Here is a 16,331-nt window from a genome sequence, read left to right as displayed (position 1 = left end):
AATTACAACGACGCAAACAATGACGGCTAACAACAACAAACAACGATCGCTAATAACGACAAGACCGCAAACAACGAATGCAGTCAACGCAAAATTTAAGGGTTAATTAGTGTAATTTTATAAAGATTAAAAGACTCTTTTACAATAATAAAAAAGAGTGTCATTTATAAAACAATATCTTAATTATATTTAATTAACCCTTAGATTTTTTTTTACCTCTCTTGCCAAATCAGACCTCTCTCACTTACCATAATTGATCCCTCTCCACTTACTTTTTTTTTATGGTAGTCTCTCTCCACTTGCTTTGGTGAGACAAGTGAGCTTTCTCATATTTGACATTTCTTCACATAGAAAGGGAGCACAAAACCCCAACATAACTTTGTATTTTTTTTTTTTTTTGAAATAACTTGTATTTCTAAACTTAAGTGTTACAAGACTATTGTTTTTTTTCTTTTTCTTCTTCTGAAAGACGTTACAAGGCTATTGTTAATTGTATATAAATAATAATCAAAACTTAAAAATAGCAAATCATATACAAAATAAACCTATCAACAAACAATATCCTATCAATAAAATTCAAACTTCAAGATAATACTCCTACATAAACTATATCATAGATTTAAATCTTTGGTATAGAAAACAAACTGCATTAAGAGAGCTTGTCCCAATGCTTTCGACTAAGATACCTGATTTTTTTAAGTAAAGGCAACACATTTTGCCTCTTCTTTTTTCTAGACATATATGGGTCGCATACACCAGGTGTATCATGTGCCCCCTGGATAGCCGCCCTCTTCTTTTCTTACTTAGCGGACAGTGAGAGTTTGACATCATCTTACATAGATCATCTCTTCCATGGGTATTGCATGCTTCACAACTTTATAGGCCAGTTATAAGTGCGTGACTCAAGAAAAAATCTCTGGTACATTGGTGAGTTAAGTTGTGTAAGTTACACAATCTCTCGTAAAGCAATTTGGGTCACATATATGTGATAAAAAATAATTTTAAAATCCTAAATAAAATGAGTAGTTATAAAAACTCAATCAAGTTACCATTATACCCTTTCTTTTTTCCTTATTTTTCATGATTACCATACTACCCATCCACCCCTTTCTCATCTCTCTTTCATCTCTCACCTTCTGCACCATTACGAAGGGTGAGGTGGTGGCTCCAAGGTTGTGTTCTCCAGTGAAAGAGGAGCTCGCTTCGTTTGGATTTTGGTGGTAGGATCTTGCATGAAGGAGGATAATATGAAAGAGGGTATACTTGTTACTTAATTGACATTTTATAACCACTCGTTTTATTCAGGATTTTAGAATTAATTTTTATTACATATGTGACCCAAATTGCTTTCTGAGAGGTTGTGTAGCTTATACAATTTAATTGGTGAAGGCTACGGTACATTAGTGACTTAAGTTGTACAACTTGCACCAGCTTTGAGGAGCCAATTAAGGCTACAAAAAATTACGAAAAAATAATCCAAAATCTCTAAATAAGTGAGTGGCTGAATTGGCTCCTCAAAGCTGGTGCAAGTTGTACAACCTAGGCCACTTACGTACCGTAGCTTTCACCGTGACTCAATTGTGGTTGGTTTTACCTAATTAGGTGTCCGTAATTAGGTCTTGCAATGAGCCTAGGCTATACATATTAGATTAACAAGTGTGTTTAATTCGGTCGGCTTTCAACAACAAAAATCCCAATACTATGCCACTCGGATATGACCGATTAAACTGACCCGACCAAACTGTTAGGGTGAAAAATCACCAAGTAAGGCAGAACCGAGTCAGGGCAATGGATTTTGGACGCCCCTACCCTGAGTCATCAAAGAAAGAATCAAGATATGTACGAAGCCTCTTAATTCCGTACTTTGTCATTAATACATATGTCACAGTAGTCCTAGACATCAAACAACGCCTCCTAATTCCATGACTCCTTACAAGCGATCAGCAGAATAAAAATGCTATCAACTATTAATCTCAGAAAGAAAAAACGCAAATTCCGTCCATACAATCCAATAAATATATTCAAGGTAAAAGTCATGTTGAATGTTGCTACGTTCATCTTCAATCTTTTTAACTTTTATAAATCATCTAGTGAAAAACCAACATCCAAGTATATAAAAATGGTGACAAAATTGAACCTGAAAAAAGACACTGATACACACTCTTATTGAACAAAATACATGATAGTACTCATCAACTTTTGACAGAGGCATGCCGAAGGGTCTTTTTCCAACTTCCAATGTTGAAACAGTTGAATCTCATGACTGAATCTGAAGGAAACTGAACCAAAAAATTTCACATGAAATCATAATCATCCATAGCATCATATCGATCAGAAACTATATCATCATCAGGTTTGTCAACATTAAGCTGCTTTTTCTTGCCACCTGCAGACACAACAAAACCATTGTAAACACCCGAAAAGAAAAAGAAAAAAAGACATAAGTATAAAAGCCACACTGAAGATTCTAGTTAAGATGAAGTTACCTGTTTTCTTTTTACCAGCATTGGCTTCTTTCTCTGCTTTTATCTTCTCATTTGCAATGGCAGTTATTGAAGATGCAATATCTTTTGCATCTGCTCCTTTAAGAGAAGTCATTGACAGTCTCATTACTGCCTTCAGTAAACCCATATAGTGATAACTTTTCTGCATTCATCAAGAAGGGAATAAGGATACCTTATTTGCAAGGATTTAAAAGAGAAAGGCAGCAGAAGTATTTAACTCACCTCAAAAGAGCGCAATCTGTGTGAGATGAGCTCAGCATACTCCAAGAAATCACTCTCAGATTTTGGTATGAAAGTATCAATATTCTTTTCATCAGGACCCCCACCAAACAACTCCTTAGTGGACTTATAATCTGCTTCTTCAACTAGTCTGTCATAGAGTAAATTAAACAACAAACAACGGTAAGCTGTTTCATCTTAATTAGCAATTTGCTTTTTGTAAGTGCTGTAGTCATTGAGGCTCAACAGTCATAATTTTAGCAAAAGAAAATGGCTTTTATCGATCACATTACTTAAGCATCAAATTTCATTGCAACAAAGAAAAGAATATGCCTATTCTATCACTCAAAACACCTTGATAACCACATATTCAGACTAGACTTCTTCCAAGTACTTTTTAATCATTCAAGTTCAGAGTTTATAACCGTAAGCCTAAGTCCTATTGTAATGCACTAGATATATTGAACTTTAAGGCTTCTATTAAAGAGGAATGGACTTATTCCTAGGCCTCTCCATGGTATGCAAACAAAACCAAGCTGCCATCAAAAGTACATGAAGGCAACTTAACAAGAAAGAAGATTCAGTGAATGCACATGTAACAATCTGCACTTTCTCATAATCATGTTTTCCAGACCAGTGAACATGGCAAACCCACACATTGTCAAATGCACTCTTGTAGTGTGTAATAGTATATGATATCTGTATCCATAGTAATACATTCCAAAAGGGACTACAGGGTAGTCAGAGTAGAAAAAACACAGTAAACAATATACCTTTGTTGGCGAAGTTTTTCAGCTAAGGGATCCAATGGTTCTTCCTTCACTGGTTCTACTTTCTTTCCCTTCTTTTCAGCAGCTTTTTCAGAAGGTTTTTGAGGAGCCTTCTCAGCATCTTTTACAGCAGGTGCAACAGGTGCCTGACAATAATATTATGCAGAGAAAAAAAGGAAGCTAGTAACTAAGAAGACACTGAAAAACCACAACCAAAACTAATTCAACATCATTTCATCAAAAGAAATTGTGAACTCAAATTTCAACGTACCAATAAATAGTCATTGTTACAAGTATAACGTTAAACACCATGTTTACTTTTATACAAGCCCCAAACCCACCATCATTTCTTCTAAAAGAAGATAAATAAATCAAACATAATCGCAGTTATGTAAAAATTTACAAACAACTATATATATTTTGACCTTTTAGTAATCTACAACGTGTAAAAGATTCAATGCAATAGCTCTTGTGCTGAAATCATAATAGTAATAATGACATGCAATTCAGAAAATAAGAAAGTGGCTGGCTAGCTATTAATGAGTTATTTCCAACTTTCTTTAAAAACTAGAGACACAAGCATACAAATCCAAATGAAATACACTGTAGTGACTTATTCGTTAGTTCTTCATACCGGAGCAGGCTCATCAAAATCCTCCCACGAGTCCTTCACATCATTTTCATCCACATCTTCATCATCCCATTTACTTATAGGTTGATCTTTTTTAACATCAAGAGGAGTAAATTGCTCTTCCTCTGAAAACAAATACAAAAGAATTTCTCAAATTAACAACTGTCCAAAATAGAGCAGAAGAAACATAGTATACATTGACTGAATCATTAATACATTATGCTAGACTTGTGGGCTTTAACAATCAAATATAAGTATGTTGATAGTCACAAAATTAGGGTATTGATTTAGCTTGGAAAATCACAAAATGGGAATTTCTTTGATTTTGAAATCATATTATTTTTGTTATGAGCACTTAGAAATTCACTCAAATATGGTTGGATGAGTTACAATTACAAAGCATCTGAATCAACAATTTCTTCCTAAATAGTTTATCCATGACAATTACAAATACTCTAAGTAAAAATTCAACCCCCAAAAAAGGGATTCCAGTAATCACATTAACATGAAACAATAGGTGAAGTGCATGTTCAAACAAAAGACATGGAGCAAACAATCATTACCCCAATCATCCATTTCGTAGCAGTTCGTGGATAAAACAGAACAACAGAGTCCTTGGTAACCACAACTGCACAAAGAGTAAAATTAGTCAGATATCTGAAAACAATGAGAGTTCAATCACATCACCAACTACTACAAAAGGAGCCAGAGGGATAAAGACAAAACATAAGTCAGCAAAGACACATTGAAACCAAAAGTAAAAACTAGTCCCCTAGTAATCACCCTATATACACAAGAATTAACAAAAACAAGCACTAGCAGCAGCCATAGGTTCTACAAAACCAGACATTGGGTCTCCAATAAACCATAGAATCAAAATTGCTGATATTACAAGATTCTTTCAAAACTCAAGCAGTTATCCCTGTTCCTTCCAATTCAGAATCTTCTAATCCTCTTACAAAGCACGCAACCCAGTTCTCAACCAAAACTAAATAAAAAAATCAATAAAAACCAAAAGAAACTTGCATTTTCAAAGGGATAACGCACCCAATTTACCCTAATTCGAGCCTACAAGGATCAGATCCAAACGACAAGAAATTCCCAGAAATAAATTTTCTTTTACGGCAAAATACCCAGAAATTTTTTCCAGTTTGGGGGTTGCTGAAGCATTGAACAATTGAATTCGATTGGGGGAAAGAAGAATCGAGAAGAAGAGTGCATGGTACCTGGTGAGCAGACGGCGGCGTAATCGGTGGTCGGAAGAGGGTTGGGGCGGTGGAGGGTCACGCTCCGATTTGAGGAATTAGGGCACAGTAGGGTTGGGTTGGAGTCAGAGGAGGACGAACATAAACTGCCGTCAAATAAATTTTAAGGAACCGATTGCGTTTGTTAATTTATGTATTATATAAAATAAAATTTGAATTAACTTATTTTTTTCTTTGAAAATTCAAAATATTTTATATGTAAATCAGTAATTGTACGAACAATCTAGATCTTAGACTTTTTTTTTTCATACAACCTGTACTAATGTTTTTTCAAAAGTCTTAAAAGATTGGATAGATTAACTCAAAATGACTTAGTATTTTTTCATTAATTAAGAAATTTAGAAAAAAAAACTTAACGTAAATCTTGATTAGTTTTGTTCCCGTAGGATAGCTCAAGTAGCTGGGACATATGGGTTGGGTAGAGGGAGGTATAGGGATCGATTTCTGGTAAGTCTAATTTATCTTTCCAATGTAAAAAAAAATCTTTGATTAGTTTTGAGAGGATATTTATCTTTTCTTTCAAAAGTTATTTTCTTAAAGAAGATTTTTTTGGCACATCTTAAGATGATTTTATTAGGTTATAGTTTGTTAGGACTAAATTTATATTGTTATGATAAATATGTTTTGTAACCATAAAAACAAAGGAATTTGGGGCGCTTGGAAATGGCGGAATAATATGGTGCTTGATTCTCAGTCGTGGCTCATTCAAGTTGCATGGCATAAGCTTTGCAATGATCATGACGATCTGGTTCGCTTTGCTAAAAGGGATATGGGCTAGTTTTTGCAAGTTCTTTGGTCTCCTCCCTCGCATGGGTTTGTAAAATTCAACACTGACGGAAGTTTTCGGGAGCACGACAATTGTATGGTGTGGTGGAGGTTTGTTGTGCGGATTGCTGATTTTATGAGCTATGCCACTGTTGGAAATCTGCTACTTACTAAAGCAAGGGCCTTGCGAGATGGCCTCCACATCGCTTGGAACCGCGGTCATCAGAAAGTCCTGTGTGAGGTGGACTGCTTGGTGCTTAAGGAGGTGCTTGCGGGTGAGCTTCATTTGATGCACCATGATCACGCTGTTGTGTTTCTGGAAATCAAGGATTTGTTTAAGAGGAATTGTAGAACCAGGTTGTCTTAGGTCCAGCGAGAGGCTAACTCCACATCAAATTTGCTCACAAGACAGGGAGTCGTCTCCCTCACCCTTGGCATTCGAGAGCTGGATCATCCCTCGCCATAGTTGGAGTACCTTCTGTTGAAAGATCATCTAGCCTTTTGTGTTTATTTTTCTTATCATTAATTTTTCGAGGCAACAAAAAAAACCTATGTTAAGATATAATGTTGTTTTATGATAAACTAATCAATTTACCCGTGCGATACAAAAATTAGGATAAGATAAGATTTTATTATTAAATTTGTAGAATTTATAGTTTTTTTATAGGCGAATGTTAGTTGTTAGTAATGTTAGTAAATTAGTCTTCCTCAGGGTTCTAACTCTGAACCCTTCACCCTTCATCTCACCCATACTCTTACGTTACTAACTCTTACCACTTAAGTCATCATTCGGGGACGGTAGAATTTATAGTTGACTAAGAAAAATGTAGAAACATAATTTTATAAATATTGTATTTTTTTGTGTGTTATGTTTTTTTTTAAACCAAAAATGCCCTCACGCAGTGCTCTCATAATTTCGACCTGAGTATGATAAATACCAAATGTCTTTCCAAGAGTGTAGCTCTTAGGAGTCGAACACTTGAAATAAGAATTCAAACTATTAATTTTTATTACTGCGACCGACACTTATTAAACATAAATATTGTATTTACGAATTGCACTAATCATTAAAGATTTAATTTATATACATCCAATCGACAATGAAAAGAGTTTTACACATGCATCTAATCACAACTCTTCATTTTTCATTTTAAATAAATTTAAAATTATTTATAACATGATAAATTAATGTATTATAATAGAATGATTGTAAGCGCATAGTAATTAAGTTCAATCATCCATCAGTTATCAATTGACTATAGTGTATGCTTCGAGTTAGGTTTATCAAATGTCTAATTAGTAATTAGAATCATATTGTCTAATTAGTATCGTATTGAAAAATGAGGTAACTCATTCAGCTTTTGCAAAGTTATCAAGTTATCAAAGGATGTAACTCAAAAGTTGAATGTAGTGACATAAAATATAAAATTTATGCATCAAAATGATAATATGTGGGATAAACAATTTAAAAATTATGATTTATTTCTTACATATAAAACAAAGACCAAAAACAAACCACAACGATTTTAATCGAACAAATTTGGTTCATATTTGCTATATATTTTTTTAACTGAACCAAACCAATCTACATACACTTAATAGGCTGTTAGAAAAGCATTATTCATAAGAGAAATTGCATCTTGGTCATTCATTCTCTTTGATCCTACGGTTCAATCTTGAGCATATTGTTGGCCCCACCCTTACATTTCTCTCACGTTTCTCTTTTTCTCTTTCCCCTTCTTTGTGGTATTTTTCTTTTCTTCGATGACGAATTCTCTCCCCCTCTGACCTAAGTGCGTCTTTCTTTCCCCTTTTTCTTCTTCCATGACCTAATCGCCTGCATCGATCATGTTTCTGCTGAAGGAGTACAGTGTGCTGCAGTCGTTTTGCTCTCCAATTTTTGTACTTTTGATGATCTCACCTTCTGCGTTGGAGAAGTTTTGGTGGAAGGTGAAGACTGTGGGCATTGGTTTGATTTCGACAGAGATCGTCACATTTAGCAGGCTCTCTCACTGTATATTCTCTGATGTGTGGGAGCAGTTGGTGTCAATTGTAGTTGTTGAAGTTTCAATGAAGAAGAATGTTAGTTTCTTTGATTAGGGTTGTACAGTGTTGTGATTGATGCAAGATTTCGTGTGATTTTAATTTTTGTTGTTGAATTGTTGAATCCATGCTGTTTTACTTGATCAAAATGAGAAGGGTGACATTTTTTGTTGAAGTAGAACTTTGATTTGATTTGTTACTCTCTTTTGTCAGTAGAAGAGAAGAATTAGAAGCAATGTTTGTCAGGTCACCGTTTTGATGTCAGCTTAGTACAAGAGGTTTGGTTTTGGCAGTGTTCCAGCAATTTACTTGCTGGCATCCTTCAGTTTAATTAATTTGAAATTGAAATTTGTAATGACCTACCTGTCTCACTTTGTATCTGTCTATAAATACCGGTGTATTGTGGTCTCTTTGTTGCTCTTGCTCATATCCTGGTTTGATTTTGATATTGCTATTGCTTCATTGCTACCTATCTTCATATCTGATATCTGATATTTGTCTTGTGCCTTAATCTCAATCATGGCCTTTACTGCTGGTCCGTTCAACCCTCTGAGTTGCTTATTGCCTGGAAAAGACACATGGAAAATTAAGGTTCGTGTTCTTCGTCAGTTGGTTTGACACAGACACTTACGATTATCCTCCACATCTTGATGCTCACTTGGTATTAATCATTCCTTTATTTGTGCAAGAGTAACACTGCTATGTAATTGAACCAACTTCTGTATATAGATTTTTTACTAGGAAGTCAGCTGTGCACGTGTTTCACTGCTCTGTTGTATGAGAAGTTTAAATCAATTGCAGAATTACTTTTCGTTCCAGTCCAAGCTTTTTGATTTAGGGTGCCATCTGCTCTCCTTTAATGACAAGGTAACAACTTTAATGCTTTCTGAATTCTGAGTTTCTTTATAGGTGAATAATACTCTATATTTCTAGCAAAATAATTAGAATGCTTACAATTGATGCAAAATTTCGTCACTGTGAAATATGTTTCTTCAATCCCTCTTTGGTTAGGTGACAATGAGAAGGAGTAGAATAGATTGTTGAAGGAGATTGGGGAAGTGCTCACTGTTTGTTGTCAGGAGTAGAGCAAAATCAGAAGCTAAAGACGTCATTTTCTTCGTCAGCTGAAGCTTTCCCTAATGTCAGGTCAGAAGGGTTGGCTTTCCCTTTCCAATTGTCTATAAATACTGCCTTAGTTTGTTGCTTTTCATTGTTCCTGTTGCTATTTCTCTACATATCTGAGAATCGGTCTTTCCCCCAATCTTACTGATGGCGTTAGGCTGGCCTTCTCAATCCTCTTCCAAGTTTATGCCTTGGCAAAGATACATGTCTGATCTTATCTGGCCAGTTTTTTTCTTTCTTACAAGTGTAGATAGATAAAACTGATGGTTATTTCTTTTTCTATTTGTTTTTTCAATCTTAAATGTCCAGAATATGAGTGAAGAAGAAATAGGCGAAGAGAGATTGTCCACAAAAATGGATGTCTTTCCAATCGTGAAAGGAGCAGATGGAGGATTGGAAGAAACAGCAAAGTAAAAAACTTTCTAATTTGCAGGTTTTGGAGCATCATGTAGGGTTGATTTTGAGAGAGAAGCTTGGAAATTTGGTGTACCAGACACGAATCCTTAGGGACTGCAATGGGAAGGTGTGGTTTCTTCCCTTTTTTTATTTTTTTTCCTCATGCTATGCACTTAAATTTCAATGTTTCTCTACTATTGCATATCTTATTTGGGAAAGTATAAACAAAATTCTTTTTAGAATAAGAGGAACTTTGTTGAATATACTCTTTCAAGAGTTGCTTCTTTTTGCTCTCTTAGTGAGTTTCATTCACAGCCTCTCCTTTCAGCAGCTGTGCAGCAGTCCTAGACTCCACCTCATTATGCAGAGTTGCAGTAGTTCTGCTTTGGTAAGGTATAGTTCCTTTGAGGTGTTATTGTTTGAAGGTAAATTAGAAAATAAGCTGAGTTCTTTTATCCTTAATTATTAATTCTTATTATCAATTTGTCGGAATTTGTAACTTGCTATGGAACAAGAGATGCAAATATAAATGTAGAATTCATTAGTTTGGTAACAAATGTTGAGTAAAGCATATAAATTGGTCCTGAAAGTGAGCACTTACCTGCTATAGTGAGAGTTACCATTTAGAAAAATGGCACTTATCTGCTATAATGAGAGTTTCCATTTAGAAATAATTGATCTGGCTATTTCTTAAATTAGGTTCCAAACTTTTGGTGGCATTCCCACTGTTTTGTGCGCGGTCAATTTCTAATTTACTTTCTATCATTTGCATCATTGCTGGAATATTTGGCTGCTTCAATTCTAAATTAAATCCAACTAGATCCAAACCTATGTGCATGAAATTACCTTTATATTGCACAACAGTTCTAGCATTAATTTACTAACTGTGTTTCATTTTCTCTTTGAGAACACTTCCCACTGAGGTGTGTTTTAGAGAGGAGTTGTTGTTGAGGTTGGCTTAGTGAGATAAGATGGTGGGTGCTCTGTCTATTGCAGGTTCATCAGTGCTGGAATGTAGAGGTGAGCAGTTCCTTCACTGGCCGTGAGGGAGTGGAGGCTCAGTCTGAGCAAAAGGTTGCAAGAAGCACCGTAGGAAGAAAAGCGGATTTTAAAATGGTAACATGATCAATGTTTTGTGTTTAAAGTTGTGATTTGTAAAAAAGAACTTGAGGTACTTTTTTTTTTGTTACAGAGGTTTGGTTTCTTCATAGGCTTGATTGAGAAAATTCTATCTAGGAATGTGTCATCTCTGCCTTCTCGACTTAAGGCTTAGTGAAAAAGAAGTAGCAGTTGAGGACACAACACAATGAGCCTCACTGCTGCTTAAGAATTTTAAAGTACATCCTTTGATTCTCCTTACATGCTTGCTCACTTGAAAAACCAAGTGCACTTTGAAATCCCCATGCTTATCCGTTTTCACTTCTTTCTTGAATTTCAGTTTGGAATTTCCCTCTTTGCATTCTACAGCTATAGATGCACCTTTACATGGATCTGAAATGAAGTGGCTTCCCATGGAGAAATCCTGTTGAAAACATGTGCCACAGTACACAGTTCTAACCACCACAACTGAAGGAAGAAGGTCGTTGCTGTCAAGGCTAGCTTCTAGAAGACTACCACGAGTGAGACTGAAACAAAATTACCAGGAGCCAAGACATTCTAAGGTTTGTTATTTTAGAAACAATTATTATGAGTGAACTGAATTAGTTTTCTCTTCCCCTCAAAGTCTCAAACCTTTTATAATCAAGCTCCCCAAAAGTCAATCTCATCTAGCTAATTGCTTTCAAACAACTTGATTGTGTTTTTTTGGGTTACTTTTTTAAGCAATAAACCAGTTTTGCTGTTAGTTTTGTCCAAGTTACATTTTTCTTGGTTTTCAGTGAAGAGGAAACTAAGGAGAATATTTTTTCAGTATTTCCCGTGACTATGAGATGTACTTTAGACTTGGATGCGAGATTGATGAGGAGACACCTGATAAGCTAGAAGGTCTGTAATGAAAGTATTGTATGTCTAGCATCTTGTACTTTGAATTGGAAGTCTAGCATGTTTTTTAAGCCAGCTTTGCGAAGTTTAATAATGAATAACGTTTTCGTTTTTCCCTCCATCATTAGATTTGCTACTTAAAAGCTAATGCAATGAGTACATTTTATGTTTTGCAGTCTTAAGTTTAAGTTCTACATAAAATGAAGTAAATCGAGACTTTTGTTTATTTTCTACTTTCTTTCATTTCCCATAATCCTTTTGAAATAATCATCTTCTTAGATAAGATTTTTGGGTCCTCTTTGTTTCAAAGATTTTCATTCAAATTAATCGCTTGATGCAAGGGATTTCAAATATGGTTGTAAATTGTTGTCTATCTTTTTATTTATCATGTAGTTTTTCAGAGCTAAGGTTGAATCCTTATTGGCCAGAGACATGGAGACATCTATTAACAACACTACAAAGGAAGGGAGATCAATTATCTCTACTGTTGATACATTGATACACTATACCCCTCTTCCTGTAGTTTTGTTGCCTTCAGGTCCGTTAACTGGCTAAAAGAAACCAATTATGCCATCTTCTCAAGATGAATGCTCCAATGTCCAAACCCTTACTTTAATCCCTGTTGTGAATTTATTTTCCTTCTTTTATATATTTATTATTTAGTTTGTTTCCTTTTATGATTTTAGAGATATCTTGACTGGATGAGTTGTTTTTTGGGTACAGTTCACTGCATATGCTTAGTCTGAGAAAGAGGGACATTTAAAGTTTTTCTTGGTCACAACTCGCTTGCTTACACGGTTGAAATTTCATGTGGTGAACTGTTTATGCTTTGTCTGAAAGACTTCTAAAGTAGATTAATAGATCCTAAAGTATAATTTCAGCGGTGTTAGCTTGGCATGGGCTCAAGATGCAAGTTCATTATTTTACACTATGTTAGATGAAAGCAGTGGCCTAACAGGTAAAATTGTTATTGGCTATTCATTTTTATTAGTTTTTGAGGTTGGAGGAACGAAATGGATTTTAGCTTAAGATAGTATCATAAGTTCAACTTTCATGTGGTTTTATGGCAGGGTTTTTTGTAAAAATACTTGGATATGATCCTATGAATGATTTTGCAATATTTATAGAAAGTGATTCCAATTATTGCGTGGAAATAACAAGCACAAAAGATGGCAAGTTCACAACTGTTAACTTGAACTTAAGGACTTCATTGGAGGAAGGAAGTAGACAAAATGAAAAAGCCAACTCTTTTTTGTGGGTTTGTGAGTGTGTCACCATTTTGCTGAGAAAAATTGGTGTGAGTGCTGCATCAGAGGGAGAATTGGGATATTTGAATAAAGGTGCCCCTTGGAGCAGTTGCTTTTATGTACTTATCATTTACTTCTCTTTGTTTCTGGTTAGATAATGTTATTCACCAATCACATGTACCTTAAGGTGATTGGAGCTTCACAAATATAATTTTAGATGTGGTTAGGTTACATTCTATATGAATACTTGATTCATTTTCTATATATTTTTGCATTCCATGGATTTTGTAATCCTCGTCTTTCATACATTTTTTTTATTAACAAGACTTTATCATTTACTTTCTAAAAAGGGTAGCCCCTATATATGTGTCACACTGGATGACTGGGATAAAGTCTTCCCGCTGAAAACCCCTTCTCATTCAGTCTCTTCGCTACCCACTTTGGTTAACTTTCTCATAAAAAATTCCCGCTTTCTTTGTTCACATGAAGTGCTTAGAGCTTTCGTTTGAGTTTTTTGAATTCAATCTAATGTTAATGACTCTCTCTTTTTTGATCTCTTTGAAATGAAAATGTTTCTCTTTTCAAATCCATCAGTAGAATTTGCTTGGTATGAGAAAAACTAATGTGTGTACTTTTTTATTTTCCAAAAATTCATATTTTTGTGTTACAATATGCTTTGTAAGACTTAAGAAGTTGTTTCCTTTTTATGGGACCACAAATCAGTCGTTGTCCATTGTTTATATTGATTTGTCTATTGTCATCTTTTCTAAGAAGGTTGTCTACTTTCTTTGCTAGCTAGGCTTTTAAAATTTTCTAAAATTAAATATTTTTGCTAAAAAATTAAATATATTTGTACTAATTCTTAGAATTATAAATATGCAAAGTTTATTCAAAATTGACATGAAGATTTCCTACTGTAACAAAAAAAAATTGACATGAAGAAAGATGCACAGTTATTAATTATTTTATGTATAGGTAATATTTTAATATAATAAATCAAGTAGGTTTTTTTCCAGTTTATAGGTGTTGTTGGATAACAGGAGATCTAATCATACTTATTTTTTGTTACATCTTAGAAAAAATAGAAACCATATCTCTTTGACTTATCATTTTATCATTTGTGCATTTCTAATAAATATTCTAACATTGTTATTGTAGTATAATTATATTAAAAAGTGAAAAAGTGCAAAATACATATGTTTTATATCTATTATAGTTTTTTTAAGAAAAAAATTATACCTATTAAAGTTAATAAGCACTTTATTGTCACCTATATATTGACAAAGTTGACAATAAATTTTGTTGATTTTAACATCATCCTAATGAACCAATAAAATATGAAAATCATATTCCATAAAAGATTGCAAACTATTGGTATGTAAATTAATTTGTTCATCTTAATAATTACGTAATTAATTATATCAAATCGTAGAATCGCTCGTCCGTGCATCGCATGAGAGACTTTCTTCAAAATCATTAAAGAATTATCTTGGTACAACAATATACACCTGAATATTCCACAAAAATAAACATAAAAAGAAAAAAATATGATCAGTGTCCAATATTTTCATCTCACTCCAAACATAAAAAACAAATTTCATAGTTACCTCCTCCAGATGAAATTATTAAATATCACCTATCTTTTCATAGCTGCAAACATTATTAATATTAATTACCATAGACATGTAAATAAATCTATTTATTTTATAAATTATTGAATTAAAAATTATAACTCGTAGAATCGCTCGTCCGTGCATCGCACGGCAACGGGCTATAATCCTAGTTATTATTTAACGATTCAAATTCTATTATACCTCAAATCCGAACCAAATCAACCCATTAACACCTCTATCTATGTTTATTTGGATTCCCTAAATAAACTAACCCTAACAGTCCCAATGAGATCAAGTATGAAAGTTAAGTATTAAGCAATGGCTCACACAACTTGTGAGTTCCTATTATATGGTTGAAGGATTTAATTCATAAGTTGCGGTTATATGAAGCTGGTCCTTTGGACCTAATGTGAGATAATGCATTGGCTTTGCATTTCTCATCGAATATTTTCCTTCAAGTGAGAACAAAAGTATAGAAGTTGATTGTTAGTTTTCAGAGGGAGAATTTCTTCAAGCATCACCAAAACTTCTTGAGCATGTTCCAATAATCAAACTTACTGATAACTTCACTAAATCTTTAAGGTGTCAAAAGAAGGCATATACATACGTTCCATGCTGCAAGATGGTGCAGCTATACGCAAACTAAAAGTGCAAATGTTATTTTATTTTAGTATTACGTTTCCTTTCGTTTAACCACTTCCTCTTAAATTCCAAATAAGAATAGAATAGAAATTCCCTTTATTCCACAGTTTGTCTGAAGTTTAATAGCTTGGAAATCAGGAAATGGTGGATACTTTCACACATCAATCTACATAGAAGTACCCTCCCGTCGCAGCAAAAATCAGATGAGACTGAATGGGGAAAAAAACCCAAGTCAGTATGCAAAGCATAATAAGAAAAAGAAAAAAGCAAATATTTGGCAGCTACAAGCAATAACTTGACCCAAAAAAGGAATTGTAGGAACCAAACCAAACCAAACATACTTCAAAATGTTTTGGCCTAAAATATCCTAAAGATAGCCAAATTTGACAGCTTTCATCCTCCATATGATTAGATTGCTATCACTTTCATAAACAACTCATGAGGAAATAGCCTCCCAAATCTCTTTCTTTACATGTTTTGTGTGTGTGAAAGAGAGAAGGAAAAAGAGGGGGGGGGGGGGGGTTCAATGGAAAGGGGTACGCTTAAAAAATATGATAAAATACATGCATATGCGTGACAAATAATGAAGTTGCTCACTTGATTTTCCAATAAGGGTTATAAGTCTCCACCTCTCTAAAATAAATTTTAGCATGTTTGGATGAGTTTCTCTTTCATCAGAATCAATTCTGAAACTCAGAATCTACTCACATAAGCTTATCTATAGAAGTGATTATGGCATAGTAGGGTTTCCAAACATGCACTTAGATGGGTCAAATTGATGAGTGAGAGAGAGAGAGAAGCAACTTAGAAAAATCCTGCAATTGCTTATTCTATGGAAATGATAAGAAGATATCAAGAAGTCTGACAGAAGCTCCTCAGATTTACCTTCTTCAACACAAAACAAGAAAAACTAACTCAACTTCAGAAATTGGAACGATAGAGTTACAAGTTTAACTAGCATCTTGTTAATTCATCATTGGAGCTTTAGTCCAGACTCAATACCAAAAATCTGGGGAAAAACCATCTAAAGCATGTGAAGTAGAAAGACAAAAACTACTAACACTATCCCTACTCCCTATCCCAGGAAACTCATTCTATTTGGATGAAACCCCCCTCCAACCGAAAAATCTAAAA

General features: G+C 34.2%; 2 protein-coding genes and 2 long non-coding RNA genes across 13 annotated transcripts; 3 read left to right on the top strand and 1 right to left on the bottom strand.

Moving 5' to 3' along the window:
- Positions 1–1,998: 1,998 nt before the first annotated feature.
- Positions 1,999–5,510, bottom strand: LOC130738632 (uncharacterized). The gene is made up of 7 exons (XM_057590722.1): positions 5,351–5,510; positions 4,688–4,752; positions 4,128–4,249; positions 3,497–3,639; positions 2,727–2,874; positions 2,487–2,646; positions 1,999–2,386 (listed from the first exon to the last, which is right to left on the bottom strand). The coding sequence occupies exons 2-7, from the start codon at positions 4,698–4,700 to the stop codon at positions 2,295–2,297; spliced, it is 678 nt and encodes a 225-aa protein (XP_057446705.1). The 5' UTR covers positions 4,701–4,752; positions 5,351–5,510; the 3' UTR covers positions 1,999–2,294.
- A 2,459-nt stretch (positions 5,511–7,969) lies between these two features.
- On the top strand, positions 7,970–10,316 carry LOC130738631 (uncharacterized). 2 transcript variants are annotated; one of them, XR_009019490.1, is made up of 4 exons: positions 7,970–8,858; positions 8,927–9,064; positions 9,209–9,343; positions 9,629–10,316. It is a non-coding gene; the product is annotated as an uncharacterized LOC130738631 (long non-coding RNA). The 2 variants fall into 2 exon arrangements; XR_009019489.1 differs by having other exon boundaries at positions 7,972–8,788; positions 9,629–10,312.
- A 216-nt stretch (positions 10,317–10,532) lies between these two features.
- Positions 10,533–11,201, top strand: LOC130738630 (uncharacterized). The gene is made up of 3 exons (XR_009019487.1): positions 10,533–10,831; positions 10,908–11,052; positions 11,154–11,201. It is a non-coding gene; the product is annotated as an uncharacterized LOC130738630 (long non-coding RNA).
- On the top strand, positions 11,199–13,225 carry LOC130738628 (uncharacterized). Of its 9 annotated transcripts, none has more exons than XR_009019486.1 (5): positions 11,199–11,376; positions 11,625–11,698; positions 12,124–12,233; positions 12,419–12,653; positions 12,766–13,225. XR_009019486.1 is itself a non-coding variant. In XM_057590720.1 (2 exons), the coding sequence occupies exons 1-2, from the start codon at positions 12,626–12,628 to the stop codon at positions 13,098–13,100; spliced, it is 363 nt and encodes a 120-aa protein (XP_057446703.1). In that variant the 5' UTR covers positions 12,240–12,625; the 3' UTR covers positions 13,101–13,225. The 9 variants fall into 9 exon arrangements, 1 of the variants encoding a protein (XP_057446703.1); XR_009019482.1 differs by having other exon boundaries at positions 12,089–12,233; XR_009019485.1 differs by having other exon boundaries at positions 11,593–11,698.
- The last annotated feature ends 3,106 nt before the right edge of the window (positions 13,226–16,331 follow it).

The sequence above is a fragment of the Lotus japonicus genome, chromosome 2, assembly GCF_012489685.1.
Source record: "Lotus japonicus ecotype B-129 chromosome 2, LjGifu_v1.2".
In the NCBI taxonomy this organism is placed as follows: domain Eukaryota; kingdom Viridiplantae; phylum Streptophyta; class Magnoliopsida; order Fabales; family Fabaceae; genus Lotus; species Lotus japonicus.
The sequence above is the reverse complement of the archived record's forward strand: the minus strand, read 5'-3'. Positions and strand labels throughout refer to the sequence as shown.

Bases quoted from the DNA above. Each gene is read 5' to 3' on its own strand.
- LOC130738632 (XM_057590722.1), bottom strand. The intron at 3,640-4,127 runs GTATGAAGAACT...TATTATTGTCAG, and splicing joins ATTTTGATGAGCCTGCTCCG to GCACCTGTTGCACCTGCTGT. The intron at 2,875-3,496 runs GTATATTGTTTA...ACTCTATGACAG, and splicing joins GAAAAACTTCGCCAACAAAG to ACTAGTTGAAGAAGCAGATT.
- LOC130738628 (XM_057590720.1), top strand. From the start codon at position 12,626: ATGTTAGATGAAAGCAGTGGCCTAACAG. The intron at 12,654-12,765 runs GTAAAATTGTTA...GTTTTATGGCAG, and splicing joins TGAAAGCAGTGGCCTAACAG to GGTTTTTTGTAAAAATACTT.